Source organism: Ailuropoda melanoleuca, chromosome 7 (genome assembly GCF_002007445.2).
Source record: "Ailuropoda melanoleuca isolate Jingjing chromosome 7, ASM200744v2, whole genome shotgun sequence".
Classification (NCBI taxonomy): domain Eukaryota; kingdom Metazoa; phylum Chordata; class Mammalia; order Carnivora; family Ursidae; genus Ailuropoda; species Ailuropoda melanoleuca.
Genome location: NC_048224.1, coordinates 12168613 through 12193632, shown reverse-complemented (window position 1 = coordinate 12193632; position 25020 = coordinate 12168613). Strand labels below are relative to the sequence as shown.

Below are 25020 nucleotides of genomic sequence, written 5' to 3'. Positions count from 1 at the left end.
GGGCGATCCCATAACGCCGGGATCACGCCCTGAGCCGAAGGCAGACGCTTAACCGCTGTGCCACCCAGGCGCCCCCAAAACCAGTCTTAAATCAGTGTCAAGTGAATTTACCAGCCACAAGGCAGAGTGGTAAGTCGTGACCATTCTTTCCTGGGCAGTTTCCTATTCATTTGCTTCTTAATGCAACTGAAGTATTTGAAAGAGCAGTGTCAAGAAGTCCAATTTTGCCTACTTTGGATTGCCATTTGTTGTTGACCATATGCTTAAAGTTATTGTGATGCGGTATTGAAACAAAAAGTCGCCATTTATGTAAAAGATTACCTGTAACACACCAGAGAGTGCAATTAAATGTAGTAGACACATCCAAGCCTCTTGGGAGCCATGACAAATTTCAGGGCAAAGGTTAGTGTGAGCCATTTATGCATCAGGAAGCACACAGGCGCTAGACATTTATCAGTTAAAAGCTTTCAGTTGACTTGCAAGAGAAGCTTTTATAATTTCAGTTTTACTAATGAAGAAGAAAAAAGACCAAATAGAAAAGAGAGTTGGAATCCCAGCTGTTGTTTCTATTCCTCCAAACTTTTCAGGTGATTCTAAAACTGACAAGACTACATCCACAGGATGCCTGCTTTCAACGCTGCTAGTTGACATTGTACTGGAAGGTCTTGGCAGAGCAATTAGGAATGAATGAAGGCAGGAAGGAATGATGGACTGAACAGCATTCAAACTGAAAAGACAGAAGTAAAACTATCTCTATTCACAGATGACAAGATCATAAATAGAGAAAAGAAAGAAAGAAACGATCTCCATTCACAGATGGCATGATCATAAAGAGAAGATCCCAAAGACTTCACAAGAAAACTAATACGTAAATTCAGCAGTTTTAGGAAATAAGATGAACACCTGAAAATCAGTTGTGTTTCTCCACACCAACACTGAACAGTCTGAAAAGGAAATTAAGAAAACAATCCCAAAGACTAAAATACCTTGGAATAAAATGAATCCAGGAGGTAGAAGACTTGCAAGCAGAAAACTACAAACATGGCTGAAATAAGTTAAAGACCTAAATAAGTGGAAAGACATTCTGTGTTCATGAATTGATGACTCAACGTGGTAAAGGTGATAAAGCTGATCTATCCATTAAATGTAATCCCTCTCAAAATTCCAAGGGGGCACATTTTGCATAAATGGACATAAAATTCGTATGGAATTCAAGGGATCCCAAAAAGCTAAGACAATCTTGAAAAAGAGCGAAATCAAGGACTCATGCTTCCTGATTTCTGAAACTTACCACAAAGCTACAAATCAAAACAGCATGGTACTAGCATAAGGATAGACATATAGGCCAATGGAATAGAATTGGGAGTCCAGACTCATAGATTCCTACATCTATGGCCAACTGATTTTCAACAAGGGTGCCAAATCATTCAGTGAGGGAAATTAACGTCTCATTCGTCTCATTGATGAATGGTGGTGGGACAGCCGGTTATCTACATGCAAAAGAATAAAGTTGGATTGACTACCTCAAATTATATTAACAAATTAACTCAAAATGGATCAATGACCTAAATATAAGAACTCAAGCTGTATAGTTCTTGAAAGAAAATATAGGACACCTGGGTGGCTCAGTGGGTAAAGTGTCTGCCTTTGGCTTAGGTCATGATCCCAGGATCCTGGGATTGAGTCCCCCCCCCCTCCCCGAGTCAGGCTCCCTGGTCAGCAGGAAGTCTGCTTCTCCCTCTCTCTCTGCCCCTCTTCCCTACTCGTGCATGTGCTCTCTTTCCCTCTGAGATAAATAACATTAAAAAAAAAAAAAAGAAAATATAGCAGTAAATCATCATTACTTTGGACTTGGCAATGAATTTGTCTCAGATATAACACCAAAAGCATGATCATAAAGAAAAAAAATAAATTGGACTTCATCAAAATTAAAACTATTGTACATCAAAAGACATTATCAAGAAAGTGGAAAGAGACACCTACAGAATGGGAGAAAATATTTGCATATCATATATCTAATGAAAGTGTAATATTCAGAATATGCAAAGAACTCTTGCAACTCAACAAGACATGCTAGTTCAAAATGAATAAGCAGCCCTTGTACACTACTGATGAGATTATAAAATGGTGCAACTGTTATGGAAAATAGTACAGAGTTTCCTCAAAAATTTTAAAATAGAACTGCTATGTGATCCAGCAGTCCCGCTTCTGGGTATTTATCCAAAAGAACAGAAAGCAGGGGATTAAACAGGTACATGCACATCTGTGTTCATAGCAGCATTATTCATGCATTGGTGGTTCAGGGGTAGAATTCTCACCTGCCATAGCAGCATTATTCACAATAGCTAAGCGGTAGAAGTAACGCAAGTATTCATCAACAGATGAATAAACAAAACGTGGTATATAGATACAATGGAATAGCCTTCAGCTTTAAAAGAAGGAAGGCTTATACATGCCACAACATGGATGAGTTTTGAAGACATGTCCAGTGAAATAAGCCAATCACAAAAGGACAAGTATTATATGATTCCATTTCTTTAAATTTGACTACCTGAGATATTTTATATAAACAAAGGAGAATAGTGGTTACCAAGGGTGGGTGGGAAGGAGGAGGAGTTGTTGAATGGGTGTAGAATTCCACTTGACAAGATGAAAAAGTTCTGAGGATCTGTTTCACAACAATGCAATTCTATATATATATATTTTTAAAGGTTTATTTATTTATACACCCCAAAGAATTAAAGACAGGTACCCAAATGTACCAGCACTGCTCACAAGTTTAAAGTTAGAAATGGCCCAAATGTCCATCAGTGGATGAATGAATGGATAAACAAATTATAGGCTATACATATAGTTGAATATCATTCACTCATTAAAAGAAATAAAGTATTAATAAATGCTACGATGTGGATGAACTTCAAAAACATGAGAAGCCAGACATGAAGGTCACATATTTTATAATTCCATTTTCAGAAGATGTAAATCCATAGAGACAGAACTCAGACTGTGGTTGCCATTGGGTGATGGAAAAGGGGAACGGGGAGCAACTGTTTAATGGGGACAGGGTTCCTTTTGGAACTAGATAGAGGTGGTGGATGCACAACATTGTCAATGTACTAAATGCCAATGAATTGTTTACTTAAAAATGATTAATTTTGTTATATGAATTTTTCCTCATTGCAAAAAAATTCCACAGGTTTTAAATGTGACATTTCACCAACATTCTATACATTAATACTAGATGATCAAACGGGATTTAGTAAACTATGTCAATTTTGAATGTGAAACGGGCCAAATTCAAATTTTTGTGATACTTAAGTGGAAGATAGGATGTAATCATCTTGGAAAGTAACTTATTGTCTACCTGAAATGCAGGAGTTTTTATTTCTTGGGGGAAAAAACCGGGAGTAAATAATAGACAATAAATGTTCCTTCCTTCAGGATACTGATTGAATGTGGGCTTCAGAGTTAGACCACCTGGATTCCCATTCTTGTCTTCCCAGGAATGTTCTGGAGGACTATCAAATGCACTGTATCGTTTTCATGTCTTGTGTACCATTCAAGATTTACTATAATACTCTCCCTCTACTGGCTGGTTCCATACTACCACACTGCAATAGACTAATACCTATCAGAGCGGAGGTTATCATAATTTGACAAATATTTACTGAGCACCTATTTTTTATGTGCCATGCACTTTTGCTGTGTCCTAAGCATTCCATAGTGAAGTTCAGACAGGATCCCTGGCCTAATTTATCATTTAGTAGAGGGCATAGACCATAAACAAACCATTTATGTACCATTAGGTCTGAGAAAGGAAAACCGTGCTCTACCAGAGATAAAAGATCGGATACTATTTTAGGTAACCTGGCCAGGAAAGGTTTTTCTTGGGAGGGACATCTAATCTGAATAACCTGCATGATATTAACAAATGACGATAAGTGAATTTGTTGGAAGTTTGAGGTCAGGGACAGGAGATTGGAAAGTATTTAACTGCAATGGTGCATTTCCAGCAAGAGTGATATAATTTTGCGTTGTAAAAAGATGCAGAGGCAAGATAGAACCCAGGGAGACCATTTAGGACGCACCGATGGTGGCCTGGACTTAGGGTAATTGTGGTTATTGGCCTGCGCGAAAGGGAAGTTGTTATTCTGCGACAGAACGACGATGACGGCAGAGCGGTTAGAGGACAGGCAGAGAAACAAATCACGGCTTTCAGGGTGTCCTGCCGTGAATAGCCGGAATCAGAGCAGGGCAAGCTTCTGAACTAAAAATCTTCAGACGGTGTCTAAGGTACAGGAGAGGCCAAGAGAGCTGAACTCCGGTCCTGCCCTTCTTCCATGGTACCAGCAAAGGCGGAGTGTCCGGGATCGAGCGGGGACTCTACCCTGGCTCGGGACAGTGCGGGATAGACCCACCTCCGGAGACACTAAGCTTCCCAAACAAACTGTTCACCACTGTACTCACGGCCAGCAAAGCCGACCTCCCTAAGCTAATTCACCCCGCCTCCAGAAGTACCGCCTACCTGCGATCACTTCCGCTATCCCAGAGGCCCGCTTATCTCGCGAGAATTAGAAGTGCCTATGAGACGTGGGCTAAGCGGAAGTCGGGCCTCTTTTTCGTGGCGCCTCGGAGGCGGTAGGCTGCTTCAGGATGAAGGTAGGAAGTGGTGGAGACTATGAAATGGGTCGGGGGAAGGTGGATCGAGCCCCAGAACGCTGCATTGCCACAGTCCTGGCACCCCAGAGTCCTAGATCTAGCTGGAGAAGGGTCTGAGGCGGGAGAAAGCTTGCCGCTCTTGGGTCCAGGGGTCCTTGGGAGAGCGGATGGCGAGCGATTACAGCTGGAGCCGCGCCGGGCGGGGAGCGCCATGGTGGCGTCCTCACACCCAGCCCGGCAGATGCGGCCCTCCTGCCTAGCTGGCGGCCCGTGGGTCGGGCTCTGACAGGCTGAAAGGCTGCGGAGGACCCTTCGCCCCCGTAGTCATTCCTTGAGGCTTGAGGAAAAATCAGCCCGATTTTTAGTGCGGTGCTTGTGCGTTATTACGCGCACACATGCTTTACCTAACAAAACCGACATGTTCAGGTATCTGCTCCTTGTCTGGGGGTTGCATGAAAGGCTTTCTGGTGGTTCTGCCGTTTTCTAAAACTCTTCCCCCCTACCCCCCTTTAATCCTTAGCTGAACATCTCCTTCCCAGCTACTGGCTGCCAGAAACTCATTGAAGTGGACGATGAGCGCAAACTTCGTACGTTTTATGAGAAGCGTATGGCCACAGAAGTTGCTGCCGATGCTCTGGGTGAAGAATGGAAGGTACTGAATTGAATTGTGCCAGCTGTTTAAGAGATGGTCAGCGCTTTTGGAAATTGGTGTATATAGCGGGGTTCAGACTCCAGGTTCTGTCTTCTGACTTTGGGTTGCTTCCATTTGTCTCTTCGAAGTAGAGCTATCACCTTGCGGGGTTCTGTGTATATCGAAGGGCAAAACAGACCTCAAGTTTTTAAAAAAGTGCTAACAAGGTTGTTTCTGGTTGGTTGCTCGTTTGTATTTTGGTTTCTTAACATAACCTTTACCTCACTGGAACTGTTACATGTAGAAAGTTAGAAATAGAACTTGATTGAAAGGAATTTGTTAATTGATCTTGCCAGATTGAAGATCTAGGCCAAACTTAGTAACCAGAGAAAACTGTAAGTTTCAAATTGGTTTTAGCACACTTCCTAGGATTTAAGGACCATAATCCTTTATTTTACAACGTGTCTTTGTATTCTACAGGGTTATGTGGTTCGAATCAGTGGTGGCAATGACAAACAAGGCTTCCCCATGAAGCAGGGTGTCTTGACCCATGGCCGTGTCCGCCTGCTGCTGAGTAAGGGGCATTCTTGCTATAGGCCGAGGAGGACTGGAGAGAGAAAACGCAAATCTGTACGGGGTTGCATTGTGGATGCCAATCTCAGTGTTCTCAACTTGGTCATTGTAAAAAAAGGTAAGGTTTACTTATGTTCTTGAGTTCGGTTTCTGTTGACATCGATTTAAAAGCTGATTACCCAAATGCTTTTTCATTTGCAGTATCCACATTTTGACCAGTGGACTTGTTTACCAATGCATAAACAGTAATTAATGGTTCTTGTTTGTAAGAAAGTTGTGGAATTAAAAAGGTCTGATCACTTTCCTTTTTTAGGGGAGAAGGATATTCCTGGACTCACTGATACTACTGTGCCTCGTCGCCTGGGGCCCAAAAGAGCCAGCAGAATCCGCAAGCTTTTCAATCTCTCTAAAGAAGATGATGTCCGCCAGTATGTTGTGAGAAAGCCCCTAAACAAAGAAGGTAGGGAAGATTATGCAACTTGGGGTTTGCTTAATTTCATTTGTCTGTAGCATCTTGTATATTAGAAAGTCCATGTATTATGTATTGACCAGTTTAAGTATTTTAGGAAAATACTGGGAAGAGGGTCAGGATAGGCACTTATTACTTACTAATCCTTGTATCTGATGCTTCTAGCTAGAGTATTACAATTTTATTTGAAATTTTACCTGAGTTATACTGATGTATGTTTATCTGAAGATAACTTATCAGACCTAAAGTTCATTACTTTTGGGTAGGAGTCAGGAAAATGATAGAAAATTCTGTAATTGAACATGCTCACTTCCTATCCACTTTTGCTTTCTTTACATATTAGAGGTTCTGTTTGTTTACAGAAGTAGTAATGCTTTCATCAACTGAAGTTGCTATAACTCCTGGCCCTTATTTTCTTAATCTGAGATGTGGATAGCAATAGTAGGAGTTGTGTCCATTAGAAGAAAAATACTTTATTCAAAATCTTGGGAACAGGTGTTTGGGGTTTTGGAGTTTTAATATTTTGAGGTGGTATATAGTAGATAACGTAGTTAGGGAACATAACCCATCACTGGTGACACAGCAGTGCTCTGTAACGTGACTGTCTCTAGTAAAGTGTAGGGATATTTATTTTCATTATGTGGAATAAAGAGCATGTCAGTTCAGGTTGGGTTTTCTTGACAATTGCAAAAAGATTTGGTTGGGTTTTGGCATTGAGGACTTAAAAACCTACACCTGGCATATATCGAGTGCTCATGGGTCACTCCAAATACCTGAACCACCTATGTGTGAGGTATTAAAGTGTTGGGGATATAGTATAAAAGGACGAGTTATTCTCCTGCAGTTTACACTTAAGAAGTGGCAGTTGCCCATTATCAACACCACTGGCAATACCAGTGTAGTGTGTTCTAGTTAACAGGTGTTTATAGCATGGTTCTTACAGCTTTATAATTAAGGTGTTCGACTTTAGCAAAACCTGAACAATTAGTTTTAGAATTTTTGCCTGAGCTATTTGTCACTCCCACCAGGTGTCTACAAACTCAAATGATTACATCTAAATAGACTTGCTCCAAAGCAGATCTATACTACATAGGATTGGGGACTTAAAGAGCACACAGGCTAAGTGAAGGTACTCTGTGGACTATGTGCTGCACGTTCTAATGTTAATGGTTTCGTTCCCCAGATTGGCAGGATCTGCTTTGGCAAATACTAGATTAAAGCACAAGGGATTTCGGAGTGTGGTTAGGGTGGTGGTGCAGATAGAGCTTTACTTAGTTTTCATAGATAATAAGTTACACATACACAGTTAATACAGTTTTAAAATAATGCGCCTGTGTCTTAGAGTACAAAAATATATAATACCCTATGAAGACAATCTAATGGTGGGAGGGAAATCGAAGTTGAGTAGAAAAAAGTGTGGGATATGACTTCCCTCAACAGTAGCCTAAATTTACATACAGTCTTGAAGTTGACATCCCAACTAGAGATGTAGTTTAATGAGCTGTTTTAGGATTAAATATGCTAATGAGGGAAACGCTGGCACCTAGTAGACAAAGTTAATCTGTTCACTTTTCAAAAGGACTTACCAGTTGCTATTTTAACCCATCTTGGCTTTTTGTTGACAGTAGTTATTAAGTTATACAGTAGTTTAGATTTCACTTAAAAGGTCTCATACAGGTAAGTTTTCCTAGGTAGTCCTGTTAGTAATGTTTTAAAAATGTAGATATGGATCCTAATGAACACAGGTATTCTTAAGAAGTGATCGAATCATTTGAATTTTCAGGTAAGAAACCTAGAACCAAAGCGCCCAAGATTCAGCGTCTTGTTACTCCGCGTGTCCTCCAGCACAAACGTCGGCGTATTGCTTTGAAGAAACAGCGCACTAAGAAAAATAAGGAAGAGGCCGCAGAATATGCTAAACTTTTGGCCAAGAGAATGAAGGTAAGTCAGGGAGACTGGGGGAGGAAAAGTCAGGCCTGACTTCGGATTTTTAAGCCAGACAAGCTATAACTGCTTTTTTGTTTTGTTCAGGAGGCCAAAGAAAAACGTCAGGAACAGATTGCCAAGAGACGGAGGCTGTCCTCTCTGAGAGCTTCTACCTCTAAGTCGGAGTCCAGTCAAAAATGAGATTTTCTAAGAGTGACAAATAAATAAGATCCGACATCAAATCACCTTTATTGACTTTTCATTGATGACAAAACATAGATAACTGGAGAGAAAATGGAGACAGATAAGGGAGTATCGTATATAGCCGTCTGATGGTGGGTAAAGTGTGTAGGAGATACTTCAAAGTGATACCTTTCGAGGTGAGAGGCTGAGACCATACTTAACAGTGGGAGACATGGCCAGCACAGGGTTTCTTTTGGGATGGGTGAGTGGCTCAGGAAAGGGATTCTGAGCATAAGGTACCTATTACTTTTTCAGCAGGACATGGAACAATTTGGGGGAAATAAAGGTCTAGGACTATTCATCTTTTGTACACTTTTATTTTGAGGAATACAATTTTAAAGATCTATACACAATACATGAAAAGTGCCCTTAAGAAGATGGACATTTGTCATATGTAAAAAAGATACCTTGTTAAAAGTATAGTTAACAGATATCATTTTAAAACAGTTCACAAAGCTTTTAAAACCAGTGCAAATTGTATTAACAAAAGCTTTCAACTCTTGGTGAATTGTTACTCATGCATTTTAGAGTTTCACGCTGTGCCTTTAAGAAACACTTGGATCAATGAAGGATGCACAAAGAGAAAGTAGTTTACTTTTTCTAACGTAGCCTGTCTAGTTTCTATATTAATTGCAGTTAGAACTAAACTTCACAGACTATGAGGCTCTTAAAAAGGCACATTAGGCTTTAAGGGTGAAGAATGGGAGTTCCTTATTTGCTCGAGTATACATTTTAACCACTGGTGAGTAAAATTTTCAAATTGCTTTAACATAGAGACTAAAGCTGTGCTTTGCACTTGAAATGTGCTTATCAATCACCTGCAGATCTGACCAAAATGTAGATCGTGATTCACAACATTCGTGGCCCCAGATTCTACATTACTAATTTAAGTAAGTTTCCAGCTAATGCCAATAATGCCAGTCTCTGGACTAGACTAGCTGAGTATATTCTTAGACAAAAGGGAGACTGATGCTGCTCTTAATACGTGGTATTAAGAAGTTACATAACGTGAAAAATTGTAATTGGCAGTTGATGTTATAAATTAACGTCGAACTAAAAAGGCAGGGAAAATGTAGCATTTGTAAGTGATAACGCAAAATAAAGAGGAATAAACACTGCAGTCATGGGTAACTTAAAGGCCAGAAGGCAAGTCTGGTATACAGCCCAGAGTTCTGTATTAACAGTACCTGGTTGGTTCTAACATGACTTGAGAACCACCACTACGCTTTCTTGTATCAAGGAGTGCAGTCACTAAAGTGGACAGATAACGGCTGAGCTAGGCTGTTGAAGCTCTTTAATTCTGGCAGACTTCTTATGATGGAAACTACCTTTCAAAGGGGGGATGCTAGACAGTATTTCAATAGTAATGTTTAATCCTGCAATACTAGTTTGTACCAAGAAAGAAGTTAATAAAAGAGCAACAACTGACTATTCCACAATTACAGGAGTCATTTATGCTTATGTTCTGCCTGCTTAACTCTTAACCATGCAGGTTGCTGTAATTGACAAAATGCAGCTAAAGTCAAATCAGACCAGATCCAAAACTAGTGTAATGCTAAACATCCGGACTAATCTGAAAGATTTTCGCAGAAGTTCTCAGGCTTTTCAGTTTCATACATTGCTACAAATCATTCTAGATATTTCTAAATGTATGGATAATGACTGCATATCTAGCTTTCTGGTTTTGTTTGCAGTAAATTTTTAGTGGTTCCCTTTCTGTGGTAGGTGCTAGAAAAATGCCTTTGTGTAACTTTGAACACAAAACAGCCCCTACTTCTAAATGAAAGCAGCAGGCTAAGTTTTCTAATGTATAATGGCTGAGTTATTTAAAATGTTCTAAGAAGTTACCAGAAAATGTATACTTTGGTACAGGATAGCCAAATCTTAGATGTGTAAGGAGATCATCATTACACTTATTAGTAGGAAGTGCTTTGGTAAGTAGTTTAGTTCAAGTTAATGAACTCAAAATCACAAAGGTTAGAATTGTACATATTTCAGAAGCCTTAAAGATGGGACAGAGACAAGCACAGCAAACTTAAGAATTTTCCATTTTATTCAACCTCAAGCTTACACGCAAGGTAACTCCAAACTCTGTTGGGGCAGTAAGTGTTAAGTACCAAGTGTTACGTTGCAAAAATATATACTCTGAAATAGTGCAAATGATCCATTTTTAAGGTAATGAGAGTTGTACATAATTTCTGACAAGTTCTTTCACTCAGCAATTTCATAATAAATTGAAACAAAATCTATGTAGGTTAGATTAACCCTGAAATGTTGAAAGACTGGTATAGTAATTTTTAAAAAGATTACACCAGGTGGGAGATTTGTGCTATTAACCGTACCCCCTGGAAATATTTTTATCAACTGATTTAGTCATCTGCATAATTACTGTAAAAGCACACATAACCATTGGCTTTTTAAACCTTGAAGAGTTAAGGCAAACTTAACTGTTCCTAAGGGCTGTTTTTAATGAAAGGCATGATAAAATGTCAGAGAGGCATGTGAGGTCATGATTTTCTTGAACCTACTGGCAGCAAGCTCAATAAGCTTTAATGTTTTAAGACTTAATTGATCCATCCTAAAAAACTGTATTTACAAATGCACAAATAATAAGCATACAAATTAAATATTATACAAGAATAAAATTTCTGTGTGCAGCAGTGCAAGTTTATCCCACAGGTTTTTAAAAGTGACCAATAGCAACAATTAATGTACCTGAACAATTTCAGGTCCAAAAAATAAACACGAGTATTTTAAACATGTTCCAATTTTGTAAATTATGAGGCTGATTTAACTGCATTTAAATTCTATGATTGGTTCATTTATTCCAATCTTAAAGCTGTTGCAAATTAACATGCTTTGGGAAGAGGATGAAAAGTAAGGTGGATATTCAAGATAAAATCCACTAAGGAAGAGAATACATAATATGATGGATGAAGAAATAAAGACTGTCATCAGACTTTAAGGTAATTTTGATTGATGACTACAGCTGAGTTTAATAGTAGTCATTTAAGAGTTGCAGACCCCTTTCAGAAAATTGTATTGCAACATGCAGTCTAAGAATTTTAATAAATATAATATGGCTGTACATAAAAATACACAGCCACACATATATACACACATACACAAAAAGGTTGCTCTTATAATTGAGATTTCATTTGTTTTGGGGTTAGGCAAGTTTACATTAAACTGCTATTCCCCAAGGCCAACAACTTCAAATATAAACAAACTGCCAAGAATGAATATAGTTTCGCATTATCAAACTACATATATTGAGAAATCCAAAAACAGTTTTCAAGCAGAGGCAGATGAACCACTCAGAATTTGCAAACCTTCAGACACTAACCCTGGGGCATTTTTATGGGATTTTTATGTTGCGAGATGATTCAGTATGGATTACATTTCATTATATATTGTCCCAAGAGTTAACTTCATTTCCCTTTCATCAGTTGTTAGGATTTGGAACAAACCTTGAATGTCTGCCAACTCAATCTATTCCCTCAAGCTTTGTGTGTCAAATATCTAGTGAAATCTTATTTAAATGAGGGGCGCTCCAAAACACTTTCTGCACCATTCCATACTGATACTTGGTGGAGCATCAATTTTCTGCAACTTTTCAAGAATCTCTGAAGATAGATTATTGTATGCAAGTCCATATTCATTGTCAAAAGCCTCTGAAAGACATTTTCAAAAATGCAGTAATTTGTTAGAAGTCATAAATTGAAAAATGGTAATCAAGTAATTTCATATGTATCTATAAACTGCATATTTAAGAGAAATCTTTGGAAGGGTAAGGGCAGTATTAACCCATACCAATTACAATTTTGTAAATTACTTTAGAAAATGAAAGAACCTCCTTTAGTAATCCTTAATTAGCCAACTTACCAATATCAATATTCTCTCTTCCAAGAGATACTAATGATAAGAAGAGGATTTCTCGGTATAAACTCCTATAAAACAAATATTTTTAAAGTTAATGGGCACAGAGCATAAAAATACATGAAGGTTTTGTAAAATGGTGAAAAATGATTAAATTCTATAGCTAACAATAATGTATCCATGTCAGTGTGGTTTTGATACAACAATACAGTTAGGAGATGTCACCTTCAGGGGAAGTTGGGTGAAAAGTGTGAGTTCTGTGCTACTTTTTGCAATTCACTTTGAATTTCTATTTCAAATTAAAAAGTTATGGACATAAGGCTTCACACTAAAAACTATTCTAAATAGCTTATTTAACCTTATTATAATATTTTAACAATATAAATACAGCTGACCCTTGAACAACATGGGATTGAATTTCATGGGTCCACCTATATGCTGGGGTTTTTTCCAATACAGCAGAGTACTGTAAAGGTATTTTCTCTACTAAACTTATTGTAAATAATTCATTATATAATACATACAACATACATGTGTTAACTGTTTATGTTATTGGTGGGACTTCTGGTCAACAGCTATTAAGTTTTGGGGTAGTCAAAAATTATATACAGATTATCAATTGCATGGGGGGGGTCATTCAAGGGTTAACTGTAACAGGTAACTCTTTTAACTCTACTTTGCAATTAAAATGTGCAAAAGCAGAGTCTCCTTTCATCTTCTGCCACCTGACAAAGTAACACTAATTTTTAAGTAAGTTGGGCGTCTAAAACCCTTGGACACTGAAAAGTGGGGTGGTCACTTTATTATTTAATCCCATAATAAAGGATAAACCGTATTTGGTTTGTGAACATAAACGTGTTACAATACAAATCAAACCTTCGAAATGAGCTTCATAGCTCAGTTAAAAATGAAGGAAAGCTTAAGAAATGAACTGATTTCAGAGTATTTAACACAGACAAAAAATTAGAGTAATGCTGATTCTGATAACGCTTCAGATAGCTTTGTTTAGAAGCTTCAGAAGCCATAACATAACATTTCTAATTTTCCTTCCCTGCCTTTAAACTACAGATGCTTGAAACTAGCTGCTCTTTAGACTGCGAAGATCATCTCTATCTCAACTGTTGAGATTACAAAAGGATCCATTCATTGTCATAATCAGTTCATGCTCTATCACTTCTGAGGTTATCTTCAAAGATGCCATGACCAAAGAAATTTGCAGAGGACCTGGAGACTGTTAGTATTTGGTAGCATTTCTTATGCCACCTTTTCTGAGGTTTCCACTGCAAAATTCACTTCTACAGAGACTGGGATGAGTACTGGTCTACGCATGTTAGCAAACGAGTAAGAGGATCAGGAAAGCTCCACATCCTTTGCAATTTACTGTTTCCATCACTTTTCTAAATTGTTTCTATTCCTAAACAGGTTTTTTTTTTTTAATGTCCCACAAGAAAATAAAAGATAAGACATACAGGTTGACAGGGCCTGAACTAGTAGTATATATGTTTAACATCACTGCTAACAAATTTGTAGATTTCTGGTGAATAGCAGTAATGTTTCCCAAAGACTCAGGGCATTTTAGACATGAATGAATTACCTCCTAAAGTTTACTCCTCCACACACAACTTTCATAACGTTTGCTCAAGGACAAACAGATATATTTGGGCAACACTTTTTGAAACAATCAGGTGTTCTATACTGAGTATGTTTCTTTTACAACTACACAAATTTTAAAAATAATAAACATGAAATTATCTTGAGTGGCATGAAGCAAAAACTGGACTCTTACCTTTGTCTTTTCATGTCTGGCTTTATTAGCTGTGAAAGTAGATTGATGGGTTTCAGAACATCATTATGTTGAATACTCTGCCTGATGGTTTCTACTAAAGTGCTTGTTGCTGCTTGTTCCTCTGACAGGAGAGACAATTTCTTCTCAGAATCTAGTAGTAAGAACACAGTAAGAATACTCTAAATTTTTTTAAAAAAAAGTTTTTTTCCCCAGAGTGGTAGCATTTTCTAGTCTTTTATTCAATATCACCTCCCCTCTACCAGTGAAATTATATGTCAATGTGACCAGTTAAAAAATATTTTTCCTGCTTTCTTCAGATAGGATCCCTTTGCCTTTTCCCTGAATGTAGGGGTTCCTTCTTCAGGCTGGGATGTGACAGCTTGTACTCCAGCAGCAATCTTGTGACCATGAAGAAGTAAGACACGAGACCAGGGCCTGGGTCACTGATGAGATGAGTTGCCTACCAGTCCTGGAGTGTCTACTTCTAACTTCTTTATGTGAAAGAATAATCTTCACCTGTTTAAGCTTCTGTTATTTGCTATTAAATATAGCAGAGTATAATCCTAATTGATACAAGGGTAATTCCAGAATTATTAAGAACAAATATTTATATAGATTTCATAAATTACAAAAGTGCTTCAATATATATTGGGATTTAATCATGCTAACATTAAAAATACACAAAATCGGGGTGCCTGGGTGGCTCAGTCAGTTAAGCATCCAACTCCTGGTTTCAGCTGCGGCCATGATCTCAGGGTGAGATCAAGCCCTGCATACGGCTCTGCTGTGTGGAGCCTGCTTAAGAGTCTCTCTCCCTCCCTCTCTGCCCCTCCCCCCATTCATGCTCTCTCTCTCTCTCTCAAAAAAATAAGTAAATAAAAAATCAACAAAGGGTGCTTGGCCCAGAAAGAAGGGAAAACTTTAATACTGCAGGTAATTCCAGCAACCATACAATTTTATTTATACGCATGTTAGTTGACATGGGAATATGTATCCAGTAGCTCCCTCGTCAGCCTCATTTAGAGTGCCTGTCATAAAACAGGCTATTGTATTTCTCATACAACACAGCCTCTTAATAAGGCAACGAGCAGAACTTCATTTGCGTTCAAAGAAATAAAGTCCTCTGCTACAAGAGGAAATACTGGCTGCTATGGGGTTTGAGTCTAGATCTTACACCTGCTACATGATGACCTTTGAATATATTTGATTTTTACGCTATGCTGTGATTTTAGAACCTAACCCAAACAGAATCTGCAACTTCGCTATTTCTCCTATAGTTTAGTTTTTTAATTAACACTTGTATTGAGAAATAATTCCTAAACCATTCAATGCACCCACTTAAAGTGTGTAATTCCGTGATTTTTAGTATATTCGTGAAGTTGTGCAACCATCACCACAATCAATTTTGGAAGATTTCTCATCCCCCAAAGGAACCTCCTCTCTCCTCTGTCTCCCCAGCTCTTCAGCCCTAGGCAACCACTAACCTACTTTGTCTCCACAGATGTGCCTATTCTGGGTATTCATATAAAAGAACCCTATTTTCTGTGTTTTGTGACTGGCTGCTTCTGTATTTCCAAATTTATCCATATTGTACTATGTACAATATGTACATACTATGTACTATGTATTCACTTTTACTTCTAAATAATATTCCATTGTATGGATGTACCATACTTTATTCATTCCTCAGTGGATGGACATTTAGGCTGTTTCCATTATTTGGCTATAAGAAAATGCCGCTAAGCACAGTGTACTAATTTTTATACGTAGGTTTTCATTTCTCTCGGGCGCATACCCGAGGGCGACTGCTGTGTCTTGTGCTGATTCTGCCATCTTGAGGACCATGAATTGTTTTCCAAAGAGCTACTCTTTCTTCCACTCAGCAGTGTTGGAGGGTTCTAATTTCTCTATATCCTCACCAACACTTGGTAGTATCTGATCCTTTAGATTATGGCCTACCTGGCGAGTGAGATGTTTACATCGCTGCGGTTTTGATTTGCATGTCTTTGATGTCTAGTGATACTGAGCATCTTTTCATTTGCTTTTGGCCATTTATAACATCTTTGGAGAACTGTCTATTCAGATCCCGCTGTGGTCTGAAGATGTCTGCCCACATTTCTTAGGTTGAAAGACCTCATACCAAATACTATGGTATCTGGAGCTGAGGCCTTGGGAAGCAACATGTCATGAGGGCAGAGTCCTCACGAACAGGTTAGTGCCTGTTAAAAAAAAGGGGGAGGGCGCAGGATACCAGAGTTCCCTCATCCCTTCTGCCACATGAAAGGATATAATGAGAAGTCTGCAACCTGGAAGAGGACCCTGAACTGCCCATGCTGGCCCCCAGATCTTGGACTTCCAGCCTCGAGAACGGTGAGAAATACATTTCTGTTGTTTATAAGCTACCCAGTCTTTGGTATTTTGTTATAGCAGCCAGAATGGACTAAAAGAGATCCTCTGCCCATTTTTTAAATAGGTGGGTTTTTTAATTGCTGAATCATAGGAGTTCTTTAAACATTTTGAGTATAAATCTTTTTTAAGTTGTATTATTCGCATAGATGCTTCCCCCATTTTGTGTGTTAACATTTTTTGATGGTTTATTTTTCAGCACAGAAGTTTCTGATTTTGATTTAAGTCCAATTTATTTATTTTTTTCTCACTTGTACTTTTGGTGGCAGTGTATCTAAGGTCTGTCCTATACAAGGTCATGAACGTTTACTCCTGTGTTTTCCTCTAAGAGTTCCTTTGCTCTTACATTTAGATCTGTGATCCATTTATGTATAATTTGAGGAAGTGCTCCAACTTTGGGGTGTTGTTTTTTGCATGTTGCTCCAGTTGTCCCAGTACCATTTGTTGAAAATACGATTCTTTATCCACTCAATGGTCTTGGCACTCTTGTTGAAAGACAAATGACTATACATATGAGAGTTTACTTCTGGAAACTCAGCTCTATTCTATTGAGACAGATAGATAGGTATCTCCCTATGCCAGTATCCCACTTTCTTTCTTTTCTTTAAATTGTTGTGTTTTTGTTTGTTTTTGTTTTTAATAGTGTGTGAGCAGGGAGAGGCAGAGGAGAGGGGGAGAGAATCCCAAGCAGGCACCACACTCCAGTGTAGAGCCCGATGTAGGGCTTAAATCTCAGGACCTGAGATCATGACCTGAGCCCAAACCAAGAGTCGGACCCTTAACCAACTAAGCCACCCAGGCGCCCCAATATCCCACTTTCTTCTTTTTCAAGATTGGGCTATTCTGGGTCCCTTAAATATCCATGTGAATTTTAGGACAGGCTTGTCAATTTCTGTAAAACAAAGCCACCCGGATTTTTGGTAGAGATTGTGTTGGATCTGTGGCTCTATTTGAAATACTGCACTGCCATCTTAATATTAAATCTTCCAATCTATAAACATGGAATTTCTTTTTTTTTTTTTTTTTTAAAGATTTTATTTATTTATTTGACAGAGATAGAGACAGCCAGCGAGAGAGGGGAACACAAGCAGGGGGAGTGGGAGAGGAAGAAACAGGCTCACAGCAGAGGAGCCTGACGTGGGGCGATCCCATAACGCCGGGATCACGCCCTGAGCTGAAGGCAGACGCTCAACCGCTGTGCCACCCAGGCGCCCCTAAACATGGAATTTCTTACCATTTATTTAGGTCTTCTCTAGTTTTGTGATTCTGTTTTATTTATTCCTATTTTATTCCTTTTTTTTTTTTTAAAGATTTTATTTATTTTAGAGAGCATGCAAGCAGGGGAAGGGGCAGAGGGAGAGAAATCCTCAAGCCGACTCCCCGCTGAGCACAGAGCTGCACGTGGGGCTTGATCCCAGAACCCTGAGATCATGACCTGAGCCAAAGACATCAAGAGCTCAACCAACTGAGCCACCCAGGTGCCCCTCTTTTTTATCCTTTTTAATGCTATTGTAAATGGAATTATTTTCTTGCTTTCATTTTTGGATTATTCATTGAAAAGTATACGGAAATATAATGAATTTATCTTATTTAAATTCAGTTAGCCAGCATATAGTACATCATTCGTTTCTGATGTAGTGTTCAATGATTCATTATTTGCATATAACACCCAGTGCTCATCCCATCACGTGCCCTCCTTAATGCCCATCACCCAGTTACCCCATCCCCCTACCCAATAGTTAATTTCTATGTATTGATCGTATATCCTGCAACTTTGCTGAAGTTATTACTTCCATATAGTATATGTATTCTCCTTAAAATTTTTGTTAGATCACATAATCTACAAATACAGTTTTACTTCCTCCTTTCCAATTTGGATGTCTTTTATTTTCTGGCCTAATTGCTCTCTAGTAAGAACTTCCAGCACAATGTTGAATCAAACTGAGGAAAAGAGACATCCTTGTCTTGTTCCTGTACTTAGGGATAAAGTATTCAGTCTTTCACCATTAAGTATGATGTCAACTGTGGGTTTTCGTAGATACTCGTAATCAGGATGAGGAATTTGTTTCTATTCCTAACTTGAGTGTTTTTAGCAAAGGGTGATTGACTCTGTCCTTTCTTCTATTGGTATGGTGTATTACATTACTTGATTTTCGAATATTAAACCAACACTGCACACCTGGGAGGAACTGCACTTGGTCATGACGCACCGTCCTTCTTCTGTATTGATGGATTCAGGCTGGCAGTATTTTGTGGAGGATTTTTACATCAAGATTCACACAGATCTTTAGTTTTCTTATGTCGTCTCTGGGTTTTGTTTTTGTTTTTGTTTTTTTTTGTATTTGCGTAATACTGGCCTTCTCAACAACTCTCCACTATTTCCAAGAGTGTTCGCAGGGTTGAACCTCTCCACACTCTGTTCCAAATAAAGTCATTTCCTTTGGGGAGGGTTTTAGAGCTCAATGTTCTGATGGCCTGCTTCTTCCCTGGGGCAAAATCTCTGAGACCCTGCTCTGGGGCTGGTGCTGGGAAGAGTAGCCCTGCTCCTGGAATGACACTCCTGCTTTGTGAACAGGGGACTGGGTGGGGACAGCTGACTCTGGTCTTTTCAGCTTGCCTCCCCTGGCATAAAACCTCTGCCCAATGAGCAAGATGCACTGAGAACAACTGAGGCCCCAGTACTCTTGGCTTGCTGAAGCTGGGATGGAAATGAATGGGTGCAGGGCAGGAGGTAAGCCTCCATCTCTCCTGGAATTTAGCCTCTGCTACAGACCTGGGAGAATGAGAACTACTGGCAGCCTGTCTTTCCCAAAGAGACACTGGAGCCCTTGGCTGGGAGCTGGGAATGGGGGGATGGGAGAGAACAGAATACGGTAGTTCAAATGCCCCAGAAATTTCCTGTTTTTACTGAAATTTAGTATATTTTCTTGAACAAATGTTTTATTTGTTCTCTACCCTTAGACACTACTTTCTAAAAATTTTTATTGTTGAGGGGAGCCTGGATGGCTCAGTCAGTTGAGCATGTGGTTCTTGATTTCGGCTCAGGTCATGATCTCAGGGTCATGAGATTGAACACCGCACTGGGCTCTGCAATGGGCATGGAGCCTCCTCCTTAGGATTCTCTCTCTCCCCCTCTCCCTCCGTCCCTCCCCAACCCTGCTCACACTCTCAAAAAAAATTTTTTTTTATTGTTGAAATATAGTTGACATACAATGTTCTGTTAATTTCGGCTGCAGAACACAGTGATCTGGCAATTCTGTAGTTCACCACAGTAAAGGTACCGTCACCATGTGTAACCATAAAGCATTACTGACTGTATTATCTTTGCTGTAGTTCTCATCTCTGTGACTTTATTATATAACCGGAAGTTTCCATGTCTTAATACCCCTCCCCTCTGGCAACTACCAGTTTGTTCTCTGTATTTAGGAGTCTGTTTCTGGTTTTTGTGTTTTCAGATTCTGCATGTAAGTGAAACCATATAGTATTTGTCTTTCTCCAACTTATTTCACTTAGCATAATGCCCTCAGTGTCCATCCATGATACTGCAAATGGCAAGATCTCATTTTTAATGGCTGAGTAATATTCCATTATGTAGTATTCCACACACCTGGATCTTCTTTATCGAGTCGTATCTGTTGATGGACGCTTGGGTTACTTCCATATCTTAGCTACTATAAGTAGTGCTGCAGTAAACACAGGGGTGCGTATACCTTTTAACTTACTGTTTTTGTTTTCTTTGGCCAGATACCCAGTAGTGGAATTACTGGGTCATACGGTAGTTCTAGATTTAATTTTCTGAGAAACCTCCATACTGTTTTCCACAGTGGCTGCATCAATTTACATTCCCACCAGCAGTGCACAGGGTTCCCACTTCTCTACATACTCACCAACATTTGTTCTTTCTGCTCTCTTTGATATTAGCCATTCTGACTGGTGTGAGGTTTAGTGTGGTTCTGATTTGAATTTCCCTGATTTGTGATGTTGAGCACCTTTTAATGTGTCTCCCGGCCATCTGAATGTCTTTAGAAAATGTCTGTTCAGGTGATCTGCCAATTTTTTAATTGGATTATTTGTTGTTGTTCAGTTATGCAAGTTCCTTATATGTTCTGGGTACTAACTCCTTACCAAACGTATCATTTGCAAATTTCTTCTCCCATTCAGCAGGCTGCCTTTTCGCTTTGTTGATGGTTTCCTTTGCTGTGCAACATCTTTCTATTTTGTTGTAGTCCCGACAGTTTGTTTTTGCTTTGGTTTCCCCAGCCTGAGGAGACATACCCACAAATATGTTGTTTATGCTGAAGTCCAAGAGATTACTGCCTATGTTTCCTTTTGGAGTTTTAGATTTTAGGTATCACATTTAGGTCTTTAATCCATTTTGAGTTTATTTTTGTGTAGGGTGTAAGAAAATGGCCCAGTTTCGTGCTTTTGCATGTAGCTATCCAGTTTTCCCAGCATCATTTGTTGAAAAGACCTTTTCTCCATTATATATCTCTTGCCTCCTTTGTCGTAGAGTAATTGGCCATATAAGCGTGGATTTATTTCCGGGCTCTGTATTCTGTTTCATCGATCTATGTATCTATTTTAGTGCCAGTACCATACTATTTTGATTACTATAGCTTTGTGTAGTGTATCTTGAAATCTGGGACTGTGAACCTTCAGCTTTGTTCCTCTTTCTCAAGATTACTTTGGGGTCTTTTTTAGTTACATACAAACTTATGATAATTTGTTCTAGTTCTGTGAAAAACGCTATTGGTATTTTTGATACAGACTGCATTGAATCTGTATATTGCTTTGGGTAATATGGACATGTTAATGATATTAATTCTTCCAATCCACAAGCATGTTCTCCATTTGTTTGGGTCGTCTTCAATTCCTTTCATCACTGTTTCACAGTTTTCAGAGTATAGGTCTTTTACCTACTTTGTTAAATGTATTCCTTGGTATTTTATCCTTTTTGGTACAATTGTAAACAGAAATGTTTTCTTAATTTCTCTTCCCGCTACATCGTTCTTAGTGTATAGAAATGCTATCAATTTCTGGTTATTAATTTTGTAACCCATAACTTAACTGAATTTTAATAGTTTTTTGGTGAAGTCTTTCAGGTTTTCTATATATAATATCATGTCTTCTTTAAATAGTAAAAGTTTTACTCCCTCCTTTCAAATTTGGATGTCTTTTATTTCTTGTCTGACTGCCACAGCTAGGACTTCCAGTGCTATGTTGAATAAAAGTATTAAGGGTAGAAATCCTTGTCTTGTTCCTGATGTCAGAGAAAAAGTTTTTAGTTTTTCACCACTGAGTATAATGTTAGCTGTGGGTTTTTCATATATGGCTTTATTATGTTCAGGTATGTTCCCTCTAAACCCACTTTGTTGAGAGTTTTTATCATGAATGAATGTTCTACTTTGTCAAATGCTCTTTTCAGCACCTAATAAGATGATTATCACACGGTTTTTATCCTTCCTCTTGTTAATCACATTAACTGATTCGTGAACAGAGAACCACTGCTGCATCCCTGGAATAAATCTTACTTGATCATGGTAAATGATCCTTTTAATACATTGTTGAAGTTGGTTTGCTAACATTTTACTAAGGATTTCTGCATTCATGTTGATCAGGGATACTGGCCAGTAGTTTTCTTTTTGGTAGTGTCTTTATCTGGTTTTGGTATCAGGGTAATGCTGGCCTTGTGGAATGAACTTGGAAATTTTCCTTCCTCCAGTATTGTCTGGAATATCTTAAAAAGACCAGGTATTAACTCTTAAATGTTTGATAGAATTCACATGTGAAACCATCTGGTCCTGGATTTTTGCTTGTTGGGAGTTTTTTGATTACTGATTCAATTGCATTACTAGAAATCAGTCTGCTCAGATTTTCTATTTCTTTCTGATTCAGTTTTGGGACACTATGCTTCTAGGAATTTATCCATTTCTTCTAGGTCCAATTTGTTGGCATATAATTTTTCACAGCATTATTATAATCCTCTGAATTTCTGTGGCGTTAGTTATTTCTCCTTTTTCATTTCTTTTTTTTTATTTTATTATATTATGTTAATCACCATACAGTTACACCCCCAGATTCCAATGTAAAGTTTGATGCTTCATTAGTTGCGTATAACACCCAGTGCACCATGCAATACGTGCCCTCCTTACTACCCATCACCAGTCTATCCCATTCCCCCACCCCCTCCCCTCTGAAGTCTTCAGTTTGTTTCTCATAGTCCATAGTCTCTCATGTTTCATTCCCCCTTCTGATTACCCCCCTTTTCTTTATCCCTTTCTTCCCCTACCGATCCTCCTAGTTCTTATGTTCCATAGATGAGAGAAATCATATGATAATTGTCTTTCTCTGCTTGACTTATTTCACTTAGCATTATCTCCTCCAGTGCCGTCCATGTTGCAGCAAATGTTGAGAATTCGTTCTTTCTGATAGCTGAGTAATATTCCATTGTATATATGGACCACAGCTTCTTAATCCAGTCATCTGTTGAAGGGCATCTCGGCTCCTTCCATGATTTGGCTATTGTGGACAATGCAGCTATGAACATTGGGGTGCATATGGCCCTTCTCTTTACTACGTCTGTATCTTTGGGGTAAACACCCAGTAGTGCAATGGCTGGGTCATAGGGTAGTTCAATTTTTAACTTTTTAAGGGACCTCCACACTGTTTTCCAGAGTGGCTGTACCAACTTGCATTCCCACCAACAATGTAGGAGGGATCCCCTTTCTCCACATCCTCTCCAACAATTGTTGTTTCTTGCCTTGTCTATCTTTGCCATTCTAACTGGCGTAAGGTGGTATCTCAGTGTGGTTTTGATTTGAATTTCCCTGATGGCTAATGATTTTGAACATTTTTTCATGTGTCTGTTAGCCATTTGTATGTCTTCATTGGAAAAGTGTCTGTTCATATCTTCTGCCCATTTTATGATTTGTTTATTTGTTTCTCGTGTATTGAGTTTGAGAAGTTCTTTGTAGATCTTGGATACCAGTCCTTTATCTGTGGTGTCCTTTGCAAATATATTCTCCCATTCCGTGGGCTGTCTCTTAGTTTTTTTGACTGTTTCCTTGGCTGTGCAGAAGCTCTTTATCCTGATAAAGTCCCATAAGTTCATTTTATCTTTTATTTCTCTTGCCTTTGGAGATGTGTCGTGAAAAAGGTTGCTCTGGCCGATGTCATAGAAGTTGTTGCCTATGTTCTCCTCTAGAATTTTGATGGATTCCTGTCTCACATTGAGGTCTTTCATCCATTTGGAGTTTATTTTTGTGTATGGTGTGAGAGAGTGGTCAAGTTTCATTCTTTTGCATGTAGCTGTCCAATTTTCCCAGCACCATTTATTGAAGAGACTGTCTTTTTTCCACCGGATGTTTTTTCCTGCTTTATCAAAGATTAGTTGCCCAAAGAGCCGAGGGTCCATTTCTGGGTTCTCTATTCTGTTCCATTGGTCGATGTGTCTGTTTTTGTGCCAGTACCATGCTGTCTTTGTGATCACAGCTTTGTAGTACAGCTCGAAATCCGGCATTGTGATGCCCCCAGCTTTGTTTTTCCTTTTCAACAGTTCCTTGGAGATTCGGGGCCTTTTCTGGTTCCATACAAATTTAAGGACTATTTGTTCCAGTTCTTTGAAAAATGTCCTCGGTATTTTGATCGGGATAGCATTGAAAGTGTAGATTGCTCTGGGTAGTATGGACATTTTAACTATGTTAATTCTTCCAATCCATGAGCATGGAATATTTTTCCATCTTTTTATGTCTTCCTCAATATCTTTCAAAAGTGATCTATAGTTTCTAGCATATAGGTCCTTTACGTCTCTGGTTAAGTTAATTCCAAGGTAACGCATGGTTTTTGGTGTTATTGTAAATGGGATGGATTCCCTAATTTCTCTTTCTTCAGTCTCGTTATTCGTGTATAGAAATGCAACTGATTTCTGGGCATTGATTTTGTATCCTGCCACCTTACTGAATTGTTCTATAACTTCTAATAGTTTGGGAGTGGATTCCTTTGGGTTTTCCATATAGAGTATCATGTCATCTGCAAAGAGAGACAGTTTGACTTCTTCTTTGCCGATTTGGATACCTTTGATCCCTTTTTGTCTTCTGATTGCTGTTGCAAGGACTTCTAGTACTATGTTGAATAATAGTGGCGAGAGTGGGCATCCTTGTCGTGTTCCTGATCTTAAGGGAAAGGCTTCCAGCTTTTCCCCATTGAGAATAATGCTTGCAGTAGGCTTTTCATAGATGGCTTTTATGAGATTGAGAAATGTACCCTCTATTCCTACACTCTGAAGGGTTTTAATCAGGAAAGGATGCTGTATTTTGTCAAATGCTTTTTCTGCATCAATTGAGAGGATCATATGGTTCTTGAGTCTTTTCTTGTTGATATGATGTATCACATTGATTGATTTGCGAGTGTTGAACCATGCTTGCATCCCAGGTATGAATCCCACTTGGT

The 25020-nt window shown here is 38.8% G+C and overlaps 2 protein-coding genes across 6 annotated transcripts in view; one reads left to right on the top strand and one right to left on the bottom strand.

The window, feature by feature from the left end:
- Positions 1–5179: 5179 nt before the first annotated feature.
- RPS6 (ribosomal protein S6) lies at positions 5180–8489 on the top strand (the record flags this gene model as incomplete). Its single annotated transcript, NM_001304914.1, is given in 5 exon segments — positions 5180–5311; positions 5771–5981; positions 6177–6323; positions 8116–8273; positions 8364–8489. Coding segments are annotated over 5 exon segments (744 nt in total), but the record flags the coding sequence as incomplete, so codon positions are not given.
- A 309-nt stretch (positions 8490–8798) lies between these two features.
- DENND4C (DENN domain containing 4C) overlaps positions 8799–25020 on the bottom strand; it is a 132070-nt gene continuing 115848 nt past the window's right edge. For all 5 annotated transcript variants that reach the window (XM_034663966.1, XM_034663965.1, XM_034663967.1 and 2 more), the window contains 3 exons: positions 14167–14317; positions 12387–12451; positions 8799–12175 (listed from right to left, as the gene is read on the bottom strand). In XM_034663966.1, coding sequence (XP_034519857.1) covers positions 12039–12175; positions 12387–12451; positions 14167–14317 — 353 coding nt within the window. In that variant the 3' untranslated portion in view covers positions 8799–12038. The remainder of the gene's footprint in view (positions 12176–12386; positions 12452–14166; positions 14318–25020) is intronic.